The sequence below is a fragment of the Struthio camelus genome, chromosome 16 (genome assembly GCF_040807025.1).
Source record: "Struthio camelus isolate bStrCam1 chromosome 16, bStrCam1.hap1, whole genome shotgun sequence".
NCBI lineage: Eukaryota > Metazoa > Chordata > Aves > Struthioniformes > Struthionidae > Struthio > Struthio camelus.
In genome coordinates this window covers 13,535,332-13,556,468 of record NC_090957.1, presented here as the reverse complement: position 1 = coordinate 13,556,468, position 21,137 = coordinate 13,535,332, and the positions used below count along the sequence as shown (strand labels likewise).

Genomic DNA, 21,137 nt, shown 5'->3' with positions numbered 1-21,137 from the left:
CTGTTTATTATGCTTTTCTTGCATTCAAGCTTTAATATTTTTGTTTTTCAGCTTCCATTTCTAGTTTAAAAGCTGAATTGGAAAGAATAAAAGTGGAAAAGGAACAGGTAATGAGCCCTTTCACTGTTGGGGGGTGTGTGTGTGTGTGTGTGTGTGTTTAAACAAAGAGAGTTAGATTCTTCTTTCTGCTCATTCTATCAGGGTCTCGGTATCTTTTTTGACGTCGGCCTCCTCATAGCTGAAATAATGAACTTTTTCCTTGCTGTCTCTGAGGTGTATGTCAGAAACATTTTAAATATATTTTTGTATAATGCTTAGTATGCCCACTACTGGGAGGGAAAGCAAGCTGAACTAAGTAGAGATCTCTGAAATGTTTAACACTACTGTTCCTTTGTCTGTGCTTGTGGGATACTGGAGGGCTGGCTTATTTGTGGAGGTGATCTTGCCTTTCTGTAAGCAGGAACATCAATTCATGTGTTTGCGCAAATGTTCTTACTGAACGTGCTGACACTGTACGCTCTCACTGTATTGTAAATAGCTCTGCGACCGTTTCAGAAGAAACAAATAGGGTCACACTTGGGACTTTGAAGGACAGACTTGCTGTCTTGATGCCAGTGTAGGATTGGGCCGCATTCATAGATCTGTTACTTAACAGGTGTTTTGTCTTTTTATTAATCTGTAACCTAAATATTAGGTTACCTAATAATATACCTAATAATCTGTGACCTAAATGTCAGCTTTGGCTATTTCTCTCCAGCTTCAGCAAGAAAAAGATAGAAAGACACCCTAATAATCTCTCTCTCTAAGTATTTCTAAGTCCTGAGAAAGACGCACAGACTGGATGCTTCCTATTATAGAGGGACTCTGTGAAATTGAAGTGTCAGATGTTTTAGTTAAATCACTTATTATTATTATTATTATTATTTTTATTATGCAGTTGGAAAGTTCTTCACAGGAAAACCTGCAGCAGCTGGAGAGTCTGCAGGAGACAAAAAGCACTCTGGAAGAACAGCTGAAGAAGGAGACAGCAGCAAAGGTAGCTATGGTGCCTGGCTATTAAGTAGATATGCATCTTTGATCAAACTAGTGGGCAAAGGGTATTACTACATGGGAATGGAAAAGGAAATGTTTGAATGTTAGCTAGTTTTCTGACAGTGCAATAGTCTCCATGGGGTGCTGTTTAAATCTCTACCCCAGTCACTGTGTATTTAGACTTGTAAAGCAGTGGATCTGAATTATTGCTGCTTTGATTATCTGTTCTGGTGTAGATATATCTTCCAAAGTTGTGTCTTCCAATGTCAGTAACACTTCTGCACGTAAAAAACTTCCTGATTAACCAAACCCTGCTTTGAGTCCCTCGAGACTTCTGAATAAATGTCATTTTGCTTTTGCTGTAGGAAAGAGCCTTACTTTGGCAGTTGGATGAATTAATTGTGGTCTGATTTCTGCCTCCCTCTTTTTTTTTTCTTTCTTTCTTTCTGTCTTCTGAGGCATTTTTGACTAAAACACAGACAGCAAGATAATTACGTTTTCACCAGGAGACTACTGCCTTCCATCTACTGTCAAGCTCTGCTCAAACTCAGAAATCTGCTGTTTTATTTTGAGGTCCTTGAGCATACTATTGTTAGGAGGCAATGTGCTTTTTCATGTTTTAACTAATTTGATCCTGAGAATGCTTATCTGCTGGGCATTAACCCCTATTTTGCAATTAGGAAAACAGAGGCAGAAAGTGATTGATTTTACTTCTTGCCAGGACTCTTGGGTGTAACCAGATGTCCTCATTCTAGTATCATGCTTTAATCAGTTTATACAGGCTTCTCTTCTCTTTCTGTGTTCAGTTTGAGTATAGCATAAAGAATCTTTTTGTCTTCAGGCAAACCTTGAACAGCTGGTGTTTGAGGAGAAGAATAAAGCTCAGCGATTGCAGACTGAACTGGATGTCAGTGAGCAAGTGCAGAGAGATTTTGTAAAGCTTTCTCAGACGCTTCAGGTAAGGGAAGTGCAATCAGTTTGTAAAGTGCTACTTTTGTTCCTTTACTTCCTCTAGGTAAACCAAGAAAGAGGGTTGTAAATTTTCTTATGTCAGTACGTATGAACAATCTTTAGAGTTATTAGCGTAATTAATTAATCAGGTATTCCTAGTATAATGTTAGTATTAAAGCCTGTTGAGGATTTTATTCTGTCTGATTGCTTGATTCAAACTCATTCTCAGCAGCAAAAAATATACAGTCACTGTACTAAATAGAGTTGTAGAGAGCCGTAAATAAGGGTGCCATGAGACCCCAACGTTTCACTATCCATCTCATGATGTTCTTCCAGTGTGTAACCATGATAGCAATGCATCATGGTGCAAATATTTGAGTACAAAGGTAGGAACTTACCCTGTTTGGTCTGAATATATGAAGTGCTGCTTCATTTTATTTTTACTGCTTTTTATTTAGAGTATCTAAAAGTCTTACCCTTGCCAGTGTTGCTCTTGCTATCCTTTGTATTTCTTCTAAAAAGTAAGAACTTGCGGTTGGCACCGAGATACTGTATGGCAGAAGGAAGGAATTTGGGCAGGGGTGTTCATCGAGGCTAATTCCAGTTTGTCAGGTTAATCTCTCTTTCTGCTGACTGTAGAGAGAGAGACAAGAAGGAGGCAGTTTTAGAGGGTGTGCAGGATGACTAAAAGTCTCCTCAGGGAGCCAGGTTAGACTCGGCTTACCTTCAGAGTGTCTGCCTTTAGAATTTTATGTCCCTGTCCCTTGCCCCCCACGTTTTTTCCATTAAAAATGCAAATTTTTGGAGTCAAGTGTTTCTGGTTTATTTGGAAAACAAGACCAGGAATATTGGAGATTGTTTACTAGACAAGAGTTTAGCTGAATGGCCAAGAGAGAACTGTCCTCTTTTATTCTGGCTGTTTCTGGAGGAGCGGCTAGTACAAAGGAGACTACTGAATAGTCCTGGCTAGTGAAATTGCTGCTCGTTAGTTTTTACACCCTCTGTTCTTAAAGCGGTTGATCATGCAGTTCTTGGAGCGAAAACATATACACCACTTTGAAGATGTGAGGTGCTCTTTTTCAAAATCTGCAGGTACCTTAGTAGGCCTACAAGTAAATGTCTTGTCCCCCTGCATTTTGTCTTTCCTGCTGCTGGGCAGTCATTACAGGTTAGTGTCTTAGGGGCTGATGTTTTCAGTGCCTTATGCTAAGACATGCTGCAAGACTAGCTCTTCTGATGGGCAATGGTTTAGGCGCTGTCTCCGCTGCGGGTAGTACAAGAGCTGCTGCATAATACACGAGAGGAGAGATTACCATGTATCGAATGAGGATTTTGGTTCCTTGATAGCCGGGAAGGGTTATTTCTGTTCCTGACCTTGTCACTGGAGAGCCTGGGCCCGTATTACTTGTGTATGAGGTGTCAACTGGCCAAGTTAGATATCAGCAATGGAGCAGAAGGGCTAAGTGTGGGTAGCGTAGCAGATGAAAATCAATTAAACACGAGTCTGAAGCTTTCAACAGAAAGCCTGGATCCTAATACAAAGAATGTGAAAGTTCGAATCCTCCCCCCAAGTTGTGATCTCTTCACATTCACATGGTTCTGCGGGGCACTTTTTCCAGTATATTGAAGATAGACATTTATCAGAAAAGCAAGTAACAGGAACGTGCTTAAAGGTGGGACGTTTAAAGGTTCCTCCAAAAGCGTTTTGACTTTGATCTCAAGAGACTTGAAGGCGTTTGTCATTTAGGTCTGTACTTGCCTTACATCCATTCCCTGAAAGTTTATGCTGGTTTGCACATCTCCTCCCATTGCCCAGGCCAGTATGATGACAGGGGCCGGTTATTAAATGAAGTATGAAACATTAAATAAAACAAATGAAACATTAAAACACCCCCCCCCCCCGAAATTGGCTTTTTATTTTAAACACACAACTGTCTTCTGTCCTCCTTTTCCTCCCGTTCTTGGTCTTAAATTAAATTTGTGCCCCGTGAAGCCCTGCATTTCTCAGCCAATGATAATTTGATACTGCTTCTCCTTGCACGGGTACCAGGGATTTGCTAATTTTGCCTGCCAGCTCAGTTCAGGTTGCAGGTCTATGGTATTGCATCAGTACGCTTTACTAGCTCATTGTGTCTCCTGGTTTTCTGTAGGTGCAGTTGGAGCGGATCCGGCAGGCAGATTCCCTGGAGAGAATCCGTGCAATCCTCAATGACACAAAACTGACGGACATTAATCAGCTTCCTGAAACATGACACCCTGATGAGCAAGCTCCAAGGCTGCATTTGGGGTTTTTAACTCATCTTTATAGCAACATTAATTATTATTTAACTCTAACCGAAAGAGCAGAAGACAACAGAGGGGAGCAATGACTAAGTTTTGTTTCTAGAGGGGAGAAGATTTCGTACTGGGCAGGAAAGAGAGCACAAGGGTGACTTGCAGTGTAGGAAGGAGAACTTTCTAATGGAAACACTAATGAGTGTGGTGTTTCGTGTTCCACTGAGTGGGATCAGTCCTTACGTTCTGAAAAACTTTTCCCTCTTTCAGCCAACTTCGTAACCTAATATAGATTTTTGGAACATTTATCCCTTGTCTTTCCCTCCTTCCTTTCCCCCCACTACTGTGATCAAAGTAGCTGCTGGAAACCATATTGTCCCTCCAAAACATTGAAGAGCAAAGTGGTTGAAGTTTTTCTGTTTGAATAGTCAGTAACAGTATTCAGCTAGCAGAGAGAATGAGGTGTAGAGTATGCTGTATGAATATTTTATATTAAAATATGACTTTATTAGCAGGACACTGGATATTGATCTTATTTCAGTGCTTTTTTTTTTACCATTTGACTTTGTGTTGAAGAATCTGAGTGCTGCTGAGGTGTGGTGGACATGAATGAGCTGTGTGTCTCCTAAGCAGATAAATGCTAATCCAGAAAACCAAAAAGACGTACTGAGAACTTAACTCCTTGAACTTTTTCCTTTGAATTCTCGTGTTTAAAGAAAAGCACAAGAAATGCACTGTTTTTTAATCTCTTTTCTCAAATTTAATTTAAAACATGGAATTACAACCAGAGCTTTCTCATCTCTAAAGCTGAGCGGTACCTGTAATCCTGTCTCTGCGCAAAAACCCTACGCGTTGTCTGCGCATTGGCTTGGGGTTTACGCAGGTCTGCTTTCCTGCAGTGGATGGCACTGGACCAGAAGTGTCAAGGTAAGACTGACTGAAGGAAAGCCAGCTTGACTCACCTCTTCTGGGTCAGGTTAGTAGTACCAGTGATTGCATTCTCAATCATAGAGCACAAAATGCACTGGAACTGCATTGTTCTGCTGGTTCTAGTTTGAAAAGTACAGTGCATCTCTTACTTTAAAGTACAGTATCATGGTATTGCTCAGAGGTGACACCTACACTGTCTCTCGTTTCTATAAATATACATTTAAATTACGCTGTGTGACACAACAGCAGAGGGAAGAAATGCTTGTGATTGATCAAGTGCTAAGGTTGGGTTTCTTGTTATATAAATGTATAACGTTAACATGAGCATTCCTTCTCTTTTTCTCCACTTCCTGGAGTTTCATGCACACAATTGGATGGCGATGGTTTTTGTTGTGGGTGTTGGTAAAAGTGGTGGTGCAAACGGAGTTCTTGAACTGGCCCCTTGTTATGACTCAGTGAGAAGAAAGGAAGCTAAGGCAGCTGCTCGTTACTATCCAGGATTTATAACTTAGGCTTGCCTCCATCGCTCGTTGTTTTTCTTTACCTACTTGGCTACTGATTTGAAGGTGAAGAGAACCAGAAGCAACAGAAAATGCTCCAAACAGTAATGCATATGACTATTTTTTAGGTGCTCAAATCCTATTTTTAGTAGCGTCAATCCTGCTAAAACTTAAAATTAGAACCAGTGGTTTTGAAGAGGAATGCCTTAAACAGCCTCCCCCCCCCCCCAAAAGCATACAAGCTCAATTGCTTGTCATTTAGTGCTAGATTTAAAGCATTACTCTAGCAATTAATTCCTTTCATAATCCTGACACTCAGAAGCTCTATAATCCTGCGTTACTAATGACCAGACTAATAGATGGCAGAGTTGTCATCTTTCAGATGGCACTTAATTTCACTTTGAAGTGAAATTCAGTTAAATGTGGCTTAGGTTCTTTATCATCAGCTGATCATCTTTTTTTTTTTTTTTTCCTTAAACTTTTCTCAATATTTGCTGAACCATGAGGTGCCAGCAGCTGCCTCCTGATGCATAAAACTGAATACCAGATGTTTTGCATTTAGTTTATGAATGGCTAGATTCCTGTTTTTGTGGCTATGCATAAAATTTAGGCCTTTAGTAGGAGCTGCAGACTGGAAAAGCTTTTGCCTATATTCCCTTCCTTCCTGAAAACTAACTCTCAGCTGGTTACTGATGCTTAACTTGTGCGGCGATGTCTTAAGGGAGCCTGTTGTCTTATGGCAAAACTAGAATGAACATCTAAATCTCTTCAGCAAGCTGAACACTTGAGAGAATGCACCTGAAGACCTATGTAGAAAAAGAACTTTTAGGTGAGGTTGCTAGACTGTCCTCTCAGGGCCAGAAAGCAAGGAAAGCAGCTGGTAACGGCACTTCAGCATCCTTTTCTGGTCTATGTGTCAGTGCCCTTTCTCAGCAGCCCAACCTCCCCACTCTTAGACTTGAACAACTATGGCATTAGCTGACTCTTTTAGATTGTTTTGAGTAGTGCAGGGTTGATGTGGTGTTTCTGTAGTGTATTTCTACAAACTGTGCACGTGGCTTTATTATTGGTGTGATACTATCAGATTTCAAATGGTGGCTGCAAGGTCTCTTTCTGTAGTCCGTAGGGAAAACAGGTGAGTGGGCGATCCGTTTGTGATCGTCATAAACGCTGTAACAGCTATAGCAATTGCAGATAGGTGTTTTGCATGTGGGTGTGAGTGTGTATGTATGCATGCTTGTGTATTTTCTCAGCGGACAGAGATGGCATGTTGGTCTAGTCTGAGGAGGCTGGAGGCATTATGTGGTAGGGCATGAAGGGACTCGAGATGCGAACCCAGCTGGAAGGGGCTGTGTTGGCTGCTCTCTTTCTTGCTTTTAAACCAGGCACTGCATGAGGCAGTGGAGTAACTTGTTTTTTGAGCTGGAGAGGAAGGGTATACCATTATGGTATGGCTGTCTTCCTTTTTACCACCGTATTCCATCATACACCCTGACTTCTTCAGTTCTCTTTAAGTACTAGCTCTGTATGACAGTTTTAGTTTAGCGTTGAACTGTAAGAGTGACCTTTTTCAAACAATCCATGCAAGTTAGGGTTGATGATTTGTTTTTGATTTGGGTTTTTTGGTTTTTTGTGCTTAATAGCTAGAAACCTGACTGTTCACAGAAGTGATGGGAGATGTGCTCACTACAAACAGCTGTCCTGCTTACCCAGAGGGGCTCTCCCTCCTGGGGAAGGAAAGCTCAGCTTCAAAGTTAGTAACTCAAGCTTCTGCTGAACTCAATAAGACATTTGAAGTGGCCTTTAAAGAAGCGTGTGCCAAATTTGTAGAGCAAATTCAAAGCAGTGTAAATGAAGTGATGTGAAAGCTCTTGCAGTAGATCTTCCCCAGATGGATTATGGTGGTATTGCTCACAAGATAGCTGGAAAAAAATCAGTGATATCCCTCCAGCTCTTGTCATTCTGGGGCTTGATTTGAGTAGGGTGGTTGGTCCTCCTCACATCTTAGTAAGAGATTCTTAACAAGCACTACATCCAACCTGTTGTGTCAGCTAAAATACATAGGGCAAGTGGATTAGAAAACTGGATTCGGTTCATGTAGACTGTAAAAGGGACAGGATCAAGTTTTGTATGCATTCCTATACTTGTATAGTCTTAATCTGTACAAAAGTGTTCTTGCAGCATGTCTGATAACCTTGTTACCTAACCGGTAATAGCAGCCCTCCTTTCCTTACAGCTTTATTTTGGCACCTCTTACTGTGCCACTTTTGTAGCAGTGCAGTACTACTTTTCAAAACTGAGCTTGACCATATTAACCTTTTTTTTAAGGTGGGGGGCAACAGTTATTTATTGCCCACTAAAGTTTGTCTACAGCAGGGAAACAATTGGCCTTTTAATTTAATAACATACTCCAAGAGCCACCTTTTGATAAAGGCAAACTGAGTGTTTGGAAGTTAATACTGCATTCCAGTGAACCAAGCCGTTGGTGTCCTGTGCAACTGTGGATGTAGAATTCTGCTGTCTACAGAATTCAAGTGTAACCATTTGTTAACTGTATTGAAGGTGTGTCCTTAATGAAGAAAGTGTTCCAAATTAAAAAAAAAAAAAAAAAAAAGAGCTGATGAAGTGTGTGCGCGCTTCTCTGGTTTTTATACTCTGCCTTCTGCCACAGGCCTCCCCAGCAGTACAGTAACCATGCCATGGACCAGTGATAGGTAACTCCTCCCAAAAGAACCCTAGGGAGCTTTCCGGAGGCAGTAATACCCTTCAGCACTAATGGGCTAGCTGTAAGTATTGAATTATAACATACTTGTATTTTAAAATACCTACTGCACAATCTCCTTCCAGGAAAAACAAACAAGCAAAAAAACCACAGCATGTAAGGAGTCTTATCAAACGTATTTTATTTCACAGCCCGTCTTTACAAAATAATATGAATAAGTAAAATGTATATTATTCAACTTACAAATGGTAAATATACAAAGGGAATACCAAGGAAAATTAAAGCTCATCTAGTCATGGACGTGTTAGAAGTTCACATGGCTTCTGATGTCATTGATCTGTTTTACCATTTCCCTTATGTGTTCGCCCCTGCAAGAAAAATGAGTTTAAGTGAAAGGCTGAAAGTCGTTTGAGAGCAATCACGAAGGAAAAATACTTTGTATCTTAGAAGCAGAAAAGGGAAATGTTGTTGCAAGTCATTTTGTTAATAATGGGCTGGATACAGGCTGCTGAAGGATTCTCAGAGAAAAAGCAGATTTCTTTTAATAGCAGCATTGGTGTGGCCACTGCTACTGTCACAAGCTGGCTAGTTTTATGCTTCAAGACAAGCCCTACAAGCTCCAGCTGGCACATCAATCAGCCCCCTCATGCAGCATAAGGGTTAAATTACCCTGTAGAAATTTGAATGAGATTGCACAGCTGTAGCTAAATAAAACAAAGACCTGGTACATGCTGTCCTAGATGAATTCACTGGCATAAAACTGAACAAGTAGTTGCCTGAGGTCTCCCTTAAATCCATATCAGTGTCACTAAGACTCGCTCCTGAAAACTGGTAACATTTAAATCCCACAGCAGCGTTTCAGCAAAAGTACATCTAAATTAAAAAATCTCTTGCCCTAACCTAGGAAAAAAACAAGCACGTTGATGAACTCGGTGTGTGGCTGTAGCACTTCATCTGTATTCCTTCCTACTATTGATGTCTGCGAGTTGTCCATTCTGAGAATAGTTGTAAGATTTACATTCTTCAACACTTGATTTCATTAATGTTTGACTTGAAACCACCTACGCCTGTACTGACAGACTGACTATACTAACTCTGAATAGCGCTGACAGTTTTGTGACTGTTTACAAGTTGCAAAAAATTCACCAGGCAAAAAGGTTAGCTGTAGTAATTGGACATGCAGCCTTTCCCTAAGAACTGAGGGCACTTGTTTCAGTTTTGTTTCAGATGTTGCAGATTTCTGAAGTCTGCGTAGCTATGTACCTGAAGCTTTTCTGGAAAAAAGCCTCTTAGAAAAATAGTAATGGACACCTATAGCCTGCTTGGAATTGGCTTACGTTAGTGCCAAGCACCTAACGTCTATACGAAGATCCAAGTTTTAACTTACTCTTCTTTCAGAACAGCTTGGATGCACTTGCTCTGGTAGGCACTGAGGGTGATGCTGGGTTTTCGTGGACTGGTCCCCTTTTCCATCTTTTTCTGCTGGTAGTCCTTTTTCATTTTAACCTAGAAGTCACGCACAAAATGAAGACCTTGGTCAGTGTTGCATTTGTTGCATCAAGTGATTACCCTCCCATTGCTTAAAGTACTAGGATAATGTTGACAGGATAACCGACAGGACTTGACGAATTGACTTAGAGCTTGCATCCTTCTCTCCTAGGATTAAAAATGAAAGTAGAAAATGCATTTAAAATCTGCTTCCTTTTTCACTTTCCTCTCACCAAGAAATGAGAAAGCCAGCGCTGGGACTAAGTGACTTACCTAAGAAAACCTAAACCTAAGAAAGGGTTTACTAGGTTGCAGTAGCTTAGATCTATAATACTAAAAAGGTTCAGAAGTTACTTTAACATGCTGTTGCTAATTTAGCAAAGGCACAAAGTTGCTGTATCTGGAAGGACTGTATTCTGCTAATTCGCTGTGATCATTAAGTGCGAACAGAGTGGTGTCAGTAATCTAGCACCCAGATGTTTTGTTATCTCACCTGTCTGATAGCATTGCTCAAGTGCTGCAGCTGGTCATGTATTGTCTGCAATTCTTTCTTCATATCTTTTTCACTGTCTGATAAAACTGGAAGCTGAGAGTGGAAGCTACGAAGCACTTTCTTCATCCTTCAGGTACAAAGCAAGAAACGTTGCTGAATTAACACTATTGAGTGTTCTAGAGGACCCTGCTTGAGCAGGGGGGTTGGACTAGATGATCTCCAGAGGTCCTTTCCAACCTCAGCCATTCTGTGATTCTGTGAACCAGTTATGCCAAGACACCTACAGTCTTGCATATGCCCATGAAGCATCTTTTGGCATTTCCTAGGCTCAGGCCTTTCTTCTTTCAGCTAGCCTCACAGAGCATTTCTAAATAGCAAGCTGACTCAGTCTGGACCTGCAGTAGTACTGAAAAATCACTCCTAAGCTGTAACAAGAGGAGTCCAGAGATTCTCTAACAAACCAGTGTGGCACCTTCCGCTTACTCTGTTCTTCTACCCTAGCTGCAAACTTCTCTATTACAGCAAGTGCTCTGTGATGAAACAGGGCAGTTAGCACTCACCTGTTCATAATATCTTCTTGCTTTTCTTTGGCTTCTTCATACTTGTCAGCCAAGCGCTCAGCCATTTCCCGCAAACTTTTCCTTTACGCAAATAAGAAATGTTTGTTTACTTCAGATTTACATGGTAGATGGGCTGTACATGGAAACAGGATAAGGAGCCTGAAAAGGCTGGAGCAGGGAATGAACCTACGTGCTTAATTCTAGCTGGTAACACATTCACTTCATGGACAGCTCTTTCCGACAAGACCTGTACTTCTGCATGAAGTTGCGTGATTCCTGATATTTGGCTTCATAAAACCAGCCAGAGATTATACACACCTTTCTTCTCGACAGTAATTGAGGTCTTCCAGTTGCTTCTTTTTCTGTCCCCATAGCAGCTTCACTCTTAAAATAAATGAATAAAATAAAACCATACACAACAGCAATCCAGGTGAATCAGGATTTAGGCTATACAGAAAGGATCACAGAAAGTGATTAGTGTTCATGACTCCATTCATCCACACCGGAAGAGAAGTATTTTATGTGTGTGTTTTCACTTTTTTTCTTCCCCCGTAGGCTACAAGATATTACACTAGCCCTCCCCCCTCACCCCTTCGCTTGTAATACTGTTTTCAACTCTAGTACTCCATTAGTCTTACAGGAGTAGGTGTCACAGTATAGATTGTGCTTATTTGTAACAGTTCTTCCAGCAGAGGAGGGTTAATGCTGAATACTTACTGACATTGATTCATAGAGACAGTGTACATACAGTACTTAGGTTTTTTGTCTTACCTTTGCTGAATTTCCTCTTTTGCCAGATCTTGTTTCAGTATATATTCCTCTCTGAACACTTGTGTGGCTCTGCTAAGAAGCTGGAGGCATTCTTCAGGGGGAGGAGCAGCATCTTTATCTGCAGACCTTCATATATATGAGACAGTTTTTTGGTAAGCCTACTTGTGCACGTTCCTTTGAAAGGATAAGCCATTTATACTATGTATGATAAGGACTTCAGATCAGAGATGGAAACGAGGGGCTATAAGGCAGTCTTCCTACTGAGGAAAGCCCAAGATATTAAGATACTCAAAACCCAATGGGATGAGGCCCTGAACAACCCACTCTAGCACTGAGGTTAGCCCTGCTTGGAGCAGGAGGCTGGACGAAGATGACCTGTGAGGTCCCTTCCAACTGAAATTGCTGCATGATGCTATGCCCTGCCTGTACAGACAGAAAGGCATGAGTTGGCTGCGGGAGGTTTGCCCCGTTACTAGCTATGCCCACGCTAACAGGCAGTTTGAGCAGAAGCCAATGAACACACAGTATTCCTAGGCATCTTCCCCCTGACCCTTCAGCTTCCCTAGGAGAGAGTCTTTACTTACTTCAGAACCAAGGGATTGGCAGAACTACGCTGGAGGATGCTTCGGATGTGCTTCTCAAATGAATGCTGTGATTCGGCCAGGATACGGAGAGGGGAAACTGCAACATCATTGTCCTCTCTAGTACACAGCAGAGGCGGGGATGCAGGATGGACTGTACTTCTGCCAAAGCACATCACATGGTAGAACACTTTAAACTCTGCTGTAGCTTAAACATTATACCCCATTAGTTAAGGAACTCATCCACTGTGGAATTAATGTATTATAGCCGTAAGTCAGATGTGTTCCAAGACTTATTTCAATGATGCGCTAAGGCCAACTCTAGACAAGCTTGGTGCAGCTTGCAGCCCCAACTCTTCCACTGCTTGGACAGAACAGAAAAGGGCAAGAACCAAAAGCACCCTTTTATTTAAAGGGAGGTAAGTTCAGTAACAAGGCAAGCACCATCTCAAATGGCAGCATGGTTAGCTTTTCCAAGCAACCCAACACGTTGCTGTCCTGCTTATATAAAGTGAGATAAGTGGGGTTTAAAGTAGCTTTAAGAAAACAGGTTTGAGCATATTGCAGAAAGAGTTTAAAAAAAAAAAAAAAAAGGAGGAAAATGTGCAAGGTAACCTGACTGTTGAAGCTCTGTTGAAGGTACCTGCCACGTGGCAGTGTCCTTAGTAACAAAGAAATTAAAATAGCTCCATCTATACCGAGTGTTTGTTCACTTTCCTGTGCAAAACCACTTTCCCCAAACTCATCTATATCCTTCCCCCACAGCCCCAAACATAAAGGAGAGAAACGTTGCTTTAGAAATACACACTAAAATGCCATGACTTTAAAGCTACTTTGCCCCTCTCCCTGCATTTTTTTTTCCTCCTGCAAACATAACCTTGGTGACAATCAAACATCTTTGCACTCCTCTGTCTGCAAAGGAGTTTCAGCTTTCCAGATTCCTCATTATAAAAATTAAAGGAAAAAAATGACTACCCAATAACGTCAACAACCTCCTGTGCTAACATGCATTAAGAGTGATACACGTTAATGTTATTCTCCCCTCATTCCCCCCCCCCCCAAAAAAAAAAAACACTTTGTCAGTTTTTAATAACTAGTACAAGAACACTTCAGAACTCAGACAGGGAGTGTTCAGTAGAAAAATGTCTGTGCATTACGAGGGGTACAGAAGTCTAAGAAGAAAAGGACTTTAAAAAAAAAAAATCCTGAGATCCATTTTGCAAGACAGTCACCTCTGAACAGCTCAGTTAAAAACATGGATTTCAATCCAATTAAGAACCACCTACAAAAGCGGCCTTGTAATACACTCATAGGTGTTTGTGATGCAGATCATTGTCGGCCCCAAGATGTCAGAAACTATCCAAAATCCTCTAATGGGCGCAGGTTGCCTGAGGGAAGAAAACACAAGAATTACCAACTCAAAACAAGTTCTTTGCAGCTGCAGTTATTACACACATCCACTGTTATGGAAGCATTCTTAGCTACAGCAGGCACCTTAAGCCAGACATGTCTCCCTAAAGTAAGAACTGCTTTCCAAAATGAGTCTTGCAAAATAATATTTTTATATCATACGGTCTTGTTGGAAGTGAGCTACACAAGGAAAAAAAACCCATCCATCCTGGGAGAGGGAGCACCTACACCACTTAACTGTGAAACAGAAGCGACTCTGCCTTGATTGAGGAAACCGTATCCCACTTCTAGTGCAGAGCACATACTTTCTCAGGCAAGAACGCTTCTGCCTGTGCAGACAGTTAGTCACGCTCAATATTTGATTTACATGCCCTGTCCTCAGGTACCTACTAACACCATCAGAGAGCTGTCATCAGCACTGACTTAGTGAGACCTTAAGATGGCTAGCATCTATTAATAAACACCTTTTTGTAGTTTTATTATATTTTATACATAGCCTTATATAATAATGATCAGGCCTTACTAAAGCAAACAAACAAACAAAAAAAAGCAGATGGATAAACAGTACAGAGCCCCACAGACACTTGATCTCGAACCAGACTGGGGTACCTCAGGAGTTGTTCAAAAAAAAAAAAAAAAAAAAAATCAAACATTCTTTTAGAGCACTGTTTCATCTTTAACATACAAAGAAAAGGAATATGTCAATGTTTGTTAAGAAAGCCAAATCAAGTCCTAGAGCTGTGCAGAGACAAGTAAACAGCATTGAAAACAATTTCTGCTATTTGGACAAATGTTTTCAGGAAAGTCAGGACTTTAGCTTACAACCCTGACTGTGCAGTACAAAGCCCGATGCATATATTGATTATTTAACTAACAAAGTAAGCTTAACAGAATTATTTTCCACAGAGAGAATGCAGCAGAAGGGGGGGGGCAAAACATAAATATTTTGCATAGTAACTCACTGATTTGGAGTTAATAGAAAGAGGTGGGAGGGGGGTTGGGGTTTTTTTTTTTTTTTTTTTTTTTTTACCTGCACGGCAACGGTTTTGTACAAAGAATATGTTCAACAAAGCACTTCTGTTCTGCTCCCAACTCTTGTAAACTATCTTTGTCTTCTTCATCTACAAAGACGACAGATTTGTCAGCATGCATTAGATCCCCTTTGCAAGGTAAAATATACATATTCTAGGCATTAACTGCATATTCACCAACTTGTTAATAGCAAAATGTAGAAGTCTAGATGGTAACCACTTCCCTCTGCGTGCAATGGAGTCTCGCCACTCACCTGACCCAAGGAATTTGTGAAGTTTATTGATCCACGTCAACCCAACGCTATGGACACCAGCTTCGTGTGTGCAGTGGTATCTAGAGGGGCATTTAGGATCTGAAATTTAAACAGTGAATATATTAAGAGAAGACCTCAACCTGAGAAAAAACTCATCCCACAAAGTCGAATTGTTTAACATTGGTATCTGCCTGTTGTCCAGTCAATATTAGCATCTTAGTACTAGTACTAACTAGTCTCTATCCAAAAAAAAAACCTAGCTAGATAGATTAGCCGCATAATTTTTTTATGCGTAGAATTGTAATACACTTAAAATGCCTAAACTCTTCATGAATTGTTTAGAACTAACTATTTGTATCACACAATGATGTCTATAACAATCTACTGGATTTTAAAGGCAAGATCAGTTAAAAGGCAGCAGACCAGCATTCAGACTAGCTTCTTGTTCAGAAATACTCAAACCATTTGTCCTGCCCCACAATTACATCAGTTACTCTAATTAAAAAAAAAAAAACAAAAACCTAACTCATCCTACAGGTCACCATCCCCAGGTATATCACTTGCTTACATATGTAAAATCATCACAGATGCAACAACTTCTACTTTATAATCTGCAGCTGAAAGAGTTTAGTATTATGTGACCTATATAATCTGCCCTTGAATAAACATTAACGCATGTCCCAGGCTTGCTCGGTCTTTTAGTGGCCTGCAATGCTTGCCACGCTCCTCCAGATCCCATTTGTGAAACACAAGTCTTCCAGCTGTCTCTTCATATTTCTGCAGAAGTATGCACACTCCCCTGTAGTTACATTTAACATCAGGTGATTTAAGCCAATTTCTGTTTTGAAGGAGATGAAACACCTCTCTGCTACTCCTTTTAATGGAGCAATTAGTTTAAAAAAAAGGGGGGGGGAGGGACAACAGATGGAGTGGAGATAACAGGCACTGCAGGCTCACACCTACTTTGGGAGCAGGTTTCAGCAGTCTCTGGACTGTCTTAGGACAACTCCCCTTTTACGCAGCAGATTTTCCCCAGCTTTAATGAAGACATCAGTCAAATGCTTATTCTAATACCACTGTCTGAGGCCAATGATAATCTGCAAGTAATCGGGTGTTAAATTAATGAAATAAAGCAGGTAAAAAACCAACAACCACATGGCTGAATTACAACCCTACCTCGATGCAGTTTGATTGGGCAAGAGAAGTCAGACTCCAAAGGCTCTTCCTCATCTCCTGATGCCAGTTTCAGTGCAAGTTCCAGCTCAACACATTCAAACACATACAGTGAAGGAATAAGATCAGCTCTCGGGTCCCAAGATTTTTCTGACTGTAAAGGGCATTTGAAATCTTTAGTGAGACCTCCTTTAAATAGAAATGCCAGCATAAATAACATCAAGGAAAAGAGTTACATACTATAGGCAAGAGTTGCCCAAGTATATACTGTCAGAGATAAAGTACTTAAAGTCTCTTTATTTTTTTTACTTTAAAAAAAGTTACATTTCTCTATGAACCATAATAATTTCTAATCTTAGAAGACTCTCTCTAAAATAGTTGTTAATAAGTTTGATTAAAAACTGATATCCCTAGAGGTATACAGAATTGACAGTTAAAATAAAAGCCCCAGTGATCATAGGGATTGGCAGGAATAGGAGGAAGGCTCACTACTTCCTTATAAAAGGATGCAGCTTTGACACTTGGCTTTTCCTACCAGGCATCCTGCTATCTTGCAGCCAGGAACTTTGAAGAAACAAAGATGCGTATAGAAAGAACAAGACAAGATACCTGTTCATCATCCTCTTCTCCATCCAGTACCACGCAGTGATAAAGCATTCCCGATTCAGTGGCAATCACCAAGATGTTTGGAATACAAGGTAGGCAAAGGACAGCACACGCATCATAGCCATAGTTATCTTCTGCAGCAGGATGCATGGGCAAGGGGCCTAGCAGCTTGCCAAGATTTCCAGCACTGAAATAAAGAAGAAGTGTTCAGAGTTCTTCACAGCTGCCTACAAGAGATTGCTGGAGAATAACTACAAAATAAGGATGATTGAAAAAACAAAACAAAACAAAACAAACCCAATAGGTTAGAGTTCTGTTTAATTTCTGCTAGGTAGTAGCAATCCAGCCTTCTGAAGATTAAGAGCCTGCACTATCTGCTTCATGGAGATCTTGAAGGATAACATGTTATTGCTGGGTTCCATTTTTTTTTTCCTCCAAAAGCAACCAAGCTACATTGCAACAAATTTGAGAGGAAATATTTTCATATAAGAATCTAAAAGGTACTTATAGAAACCTCAAATTAATTATCTTTATTAATTAGTTATTTTCTTGCCTAAGAAAGCACTTACAAGCAGCATTTTATGGCCTGGTAGAACTTTTGCAGGATTAAGGTCATTTCATTGCTTATGATGAGCAGGATCTACTCAATTCAACATCAATTCTCAAGCAGAGGCAAACGGTGCTGTTTAGGCAAACCTAAATACCATCCGCGTTTTAATTCTCAGTTATACTACATCTAACTTGTTTTCCACTCTTTTCAATTTTCTGAGGTATGAAATGTTTTCCTATATTGTGCTCCTATTCTCGATTCAAATTCTTGACCTCTCATTATGGGATACACATGAAAACCTCCTATGACCTTAAAATATTTCTTCTCCTAAGCTGACACTGGCACTCGTTCAGCCTCATTTGAGGCTAAAAATAAACTGCTTCAAACTGAAGGTTCCAAAATACGTGTAACAGTGTCAGAGCCATCAATCTTTTAACAATCCCTTCTTTCCATTACAGATATCTGGCAATTGCTAATTGACTGCTGGTTGTCAGCATTGGAAACTGAACCTTTCACCTCTGGATCAAAAAAGAAAGCCTCGCTATTCTTGGATTGAAGTCTATTGGTACTGCCATGGGAGAAGACAGAACAGTTTGCAATATCGTAAAGCCAGCCTAGCATCCATTCCAGAACCCGAGCCAGGCTGAGAGATGGCTCTGAAATCCAAGCATTGCACAAACATACAACCACCACATGAAACGTAAGGATGAGTGTGAGGCCTACCTCTGTATCAGACTGATATATGTGAGGAATGTCTCCCCATTTTCATATAAAATGTACAGAGGATAGGCCAACACTTCTTCGCTCCCTCGCTGTCCAACTATGTTCTTTGGGAGTGGCACCAGTGGGCCAAAGTCAAACGCCACTGCAGTTTCTCCAAGCGATGCTGTGTAGGCCCTCCTGGGACAAGTCGAAACAAAACCTGAAGTCAGCAATGACTGGGAGAACACAGGTTATTTATCTAGGTCCATCAGTATGTGCTGTCAGACAAACTACTGCTAAACAGCTGACAATCAGTTCTTTGATGTCCTATGTTCAGCAGCAAAAGCCTGCAGGTAACATCTTTCTTCCTGTGCCGCATTTCTGAAATACGCTCACCAGCCAGTCCAACTTCTCAGGATACAAGGGGACGTACCGGTATTTCCTGTGTAATATATCAGTCTATGGCTTGACTAGCCAAGATCCTCGAGTTTCTCCTTTTCAGTTAGGCCAAGGAGAAAAGAGAAGGACAATTATTTTCTGCATTCCTCTCTCAGAAAGCCCTTTTTAACCACATGTTAAGGATGATGTGTAATGTGTATTTTTCAAATGCCAGCAAACACTAGACTGTACAGCTTGTTCCTCCTTTTTTTTTTTTTTTTAAATAAACGTGGGGTAAAAAAAGGTGCAGCTAGCGCACCAATAAGACATGAGAAGATTTTCTAGTGGATTTACCACTCATTCAATTAAAAACACATTTGATACATTTCAAAAACAAGAAGCCACACAAACCCTTTATTTATTATTAAAGTCTCCTCTTCAGCGTCTGAGAGAGCAATCACTTTGATGGGTGTCTGAGGCACCTTTAGACTGTAAATCCTGGAGAAAAGAGATAGGAACAATGTTAATTCAGTTGTCAGCGTTGCACGCGTCCCTGCTGATACAGAAACATCAGTAGTTATCAGCCTAAAATTTTTCCCAGTCTACGTTTTTTTGGTAAACCCGGTGAGAATGGTGATGCAAAAAGATCCAGTGAAAAATCAGACTGGCTACTACAAAAAAAAGTTGATGATCAGTTATAAACAGGTTTTACCTTATGGTGTTATCTGAAGTCAACAGCACAATATGGGGCTCTAATGTCTCACAGGGATACCAGGCAGCATGCTTTAAAGTCAGAGATGTTGAACTTGTGAAGAACCTTTCCGCAATAGGAATAGTACTGTAATACAGAGCAGAAGCGTGCAATGTTACCAAAAAACAACAGCGAAAGAACCACACATCCCTCCCAAAAACAAAAACAGAATGAGTTACTACTTCCAGGGGAAAGTAGGGGCAAGAAGAAGGGGAAACCCATTTAAAATGTTTCAAAGGCATTGGCTGTATAATTCTTAAGGCTGAAGGGACAGCTTTAATATGTAGCCCTTTGCCATTTCCACCTGAAAACGTGCTTTTACCTGCCAATGCTAAAAGATCCAAATGGTTAGTGAAAAATACAGAAGAATACCTTGTTCCTCTGCAATTGCAACAAGCTTTGTTGCAACAAGCAACAACCAAACAGCAAACCCCGAGCCAAAATAACCGCGTTTGTGATTGTCTCTACAACCCTGATACAACCAATGCCTTTCCTATCTAGCCAGACGAGAACAGAGGCTCTCATGGAACAAACAGCAAGACAGGATATCATGAACCACCTCAGGTCTTACCCACCTGCAGTTGACTGTTGATTTCCCACCTTCAAATTCAGAATTCTTCCCCCAGCGTTTAGGCAGTTCCAGTACCATGAGCCCTTTAGTACCAATGAGCGCCACATGATGCTGCGTGGGGCTTAACAGTGTTTGATAGACCTCAAAAAGGGGGGGATTTATGCAGAGAAGAGTCTGAAAATAAAAGTGTTACAGTTAAACGCAAGCCATCAGAAACGCTCATGGAAGTACAGCGTTCAGGATTTAGTATCCAGTTTGCACGGCGATTTATGCACAGGCCATGGGGTGATAAATAAAGCTTGTTTCAAGCCACACCATCATACAAAAAATCCATCCGTTTCCCTGAGCGAGGGCCCCACGTTGAGAAGTACTTCTGCAGCCACACGTCACTTAACTCCTCCAGCCCAGCCGCGACGGACACAGCGGCTGCACGGCCACGGGGAAGCCGCCACCACGCCGACCCACGCGTGCTCCTCGGCTGATGGTTTTACCCCCAGTCCTGCACGCGGCAGCGGCTCGGTGACAGGGGGCAAGTGCGAGCCGGGAGGGCGGCAAGCGGGGCCAGGGGGCCCCCCCGCCCAGGCGGCAACAGGGCCCTCGGCCGCCCCTCGCCGCTGAGCCCGGCCCCGGCCCCGCAGCCCGGCCCTGCCGCTGCCCAGCGCACGCCGGCCCCACGGGGCCCTGCTCGCTGCCCCACGGCCCCTCCCGGTACCCATCGCCGTCCCCATCTCCTCCCTCGGTCCCGGCCTCTCCCGGTAACGATCCCCCACGTCCCGGTGACGATCCCGTCCCCATCTCCGGCCTCTCCCGGTAACGATCTCCATCCTCCCCCCGGTCCCGGTCCAGCCCCTCCCGGTAACGACCCCCCCGGCCCCGGCCGGTAAGGACCCCACGTTCCCCCGATCCATGTCGTCCCTACCCGCCAACCGCCCCAGCCCCCCCCGCCCCATAACGGTCCCCCACTCCTCCCCCCCCAGCTAACGGCCCCAGACGCCCCTCACCCGATAACGGTCCCCCCTCCCCCCCGCTAACGGCCCCAGATCCCCCCCCCCATAACGGTTCCCCTCCCCCCCCGCTAACGGCTCTCCCCACCTGGTAGCGGCCCAGCCCCGCGGGCTCGGGGCCGCCGAGGCGGCGGAGGCCGATGGTGTGCAGGGCGCTGCTCTCGCCGTCCCAGAGGAAGAGGTCGCCGTCGAGGCCGAAGAGCAGGTTGCGGATGAGCGGCGGCCGCGGGGCGGCGGCGGCGGCGGCGCTGCGCTCGCGGAGGCGGCAGAGCACCGCGTGCTGCGGCAGCGCCGCGCGCCACTGCTCCGCCGGGCCCCACTCGGCCGCCATCGCGCCGCGCCGCGCCGCCTCCTCCCCCGCCCGCCCGCCCCGCCCTCGCAGCCAATCAGCGGCTCCCATCGGCT

At 42.5% G+C, this 21,137-nt stretch overlaps 2 protein-coding genes across 7 annotated transcripts in view; one reads left to right on the top strand and one right to left on the bottom strand.

Moving 5' to 3' along the window:
• RABEP1 (rabaptin, RAB GTPase binding effector protein 1) overlaps nucleotides 1-8,006 on the top strand; it is a 53,508-nt gene extending 45,502 nt beyond the window's left edge. For all 6 annotated transcript variants that reach the window (XM_068910261.1, XM_068910262.1, XM_009678125.2 and 3 more), the window contains 4 exons: nucleotides 52-107; nucleotides 938-1,036; nucleotides 1,874-1,990; nucleotides 4,134-8,006. In XM_068910261.1, coding sequence (XP_068766362.1) covers nucleotides 52-107; nucleotides 938-1,036; nucleotides 1,874-1,990; nucleotides 4,134-4,235 — 374 coding nt within the window. In that variant the 3' untranslated portion in view covers nucleotides 4,236-8,006. The remainder of the gene's footprint in view (nucleotides 1-51; nucleotides 108-937; nucleotides 1,037-1,873; nucleotides 1,991-4,133) is intronic.
• Nucleotides 8,007-8,566: 560 nt separating this feature from the next.
• Nucleotides 8,567-21,085, bottom strand: NUP88 (nucleoporin 88). Its single transcript, XM_068910263.1, has 17 exons — nucleotides 20,821-21,085; nucleotides 19,733-19,902; nucleotides 19,119-19,244; nucleotides 18,818-18,904; nucleotides 18,050-18,226; nucleotides 16,780-16,963; nucleotides 16,174-16,324; nucleotides 14,998-15,096; nucleotides 14,743-14,833; nucleotides 13,589-13,690; nucleotides 12,306-12,464; nucleotides 11,722-11,847; nucleotides 11,269-11,334; nucleotides 10,951-11,031; nucleotides 10,391-10,517; nucleotides 9,797-9,915; nucleotides 8,567-8,777 (listed from the first exon to the last, which is right to left on the bottom strand). Exons 1-17 carry the CDS (start codon nucleotides 21,061-21,063, stop codon nucleotides 8,714-8,716), a joined length of 2,172 nt encoding a protein of 723 aa, XP_068766364.1. The 5' UTR covers nucleotides 21,064-21,085; the 3' UTR covers nucleotides 8,567-8,713.
• Nucleotides 21,086-21,137: the final 52 nt, after the last annotated feature.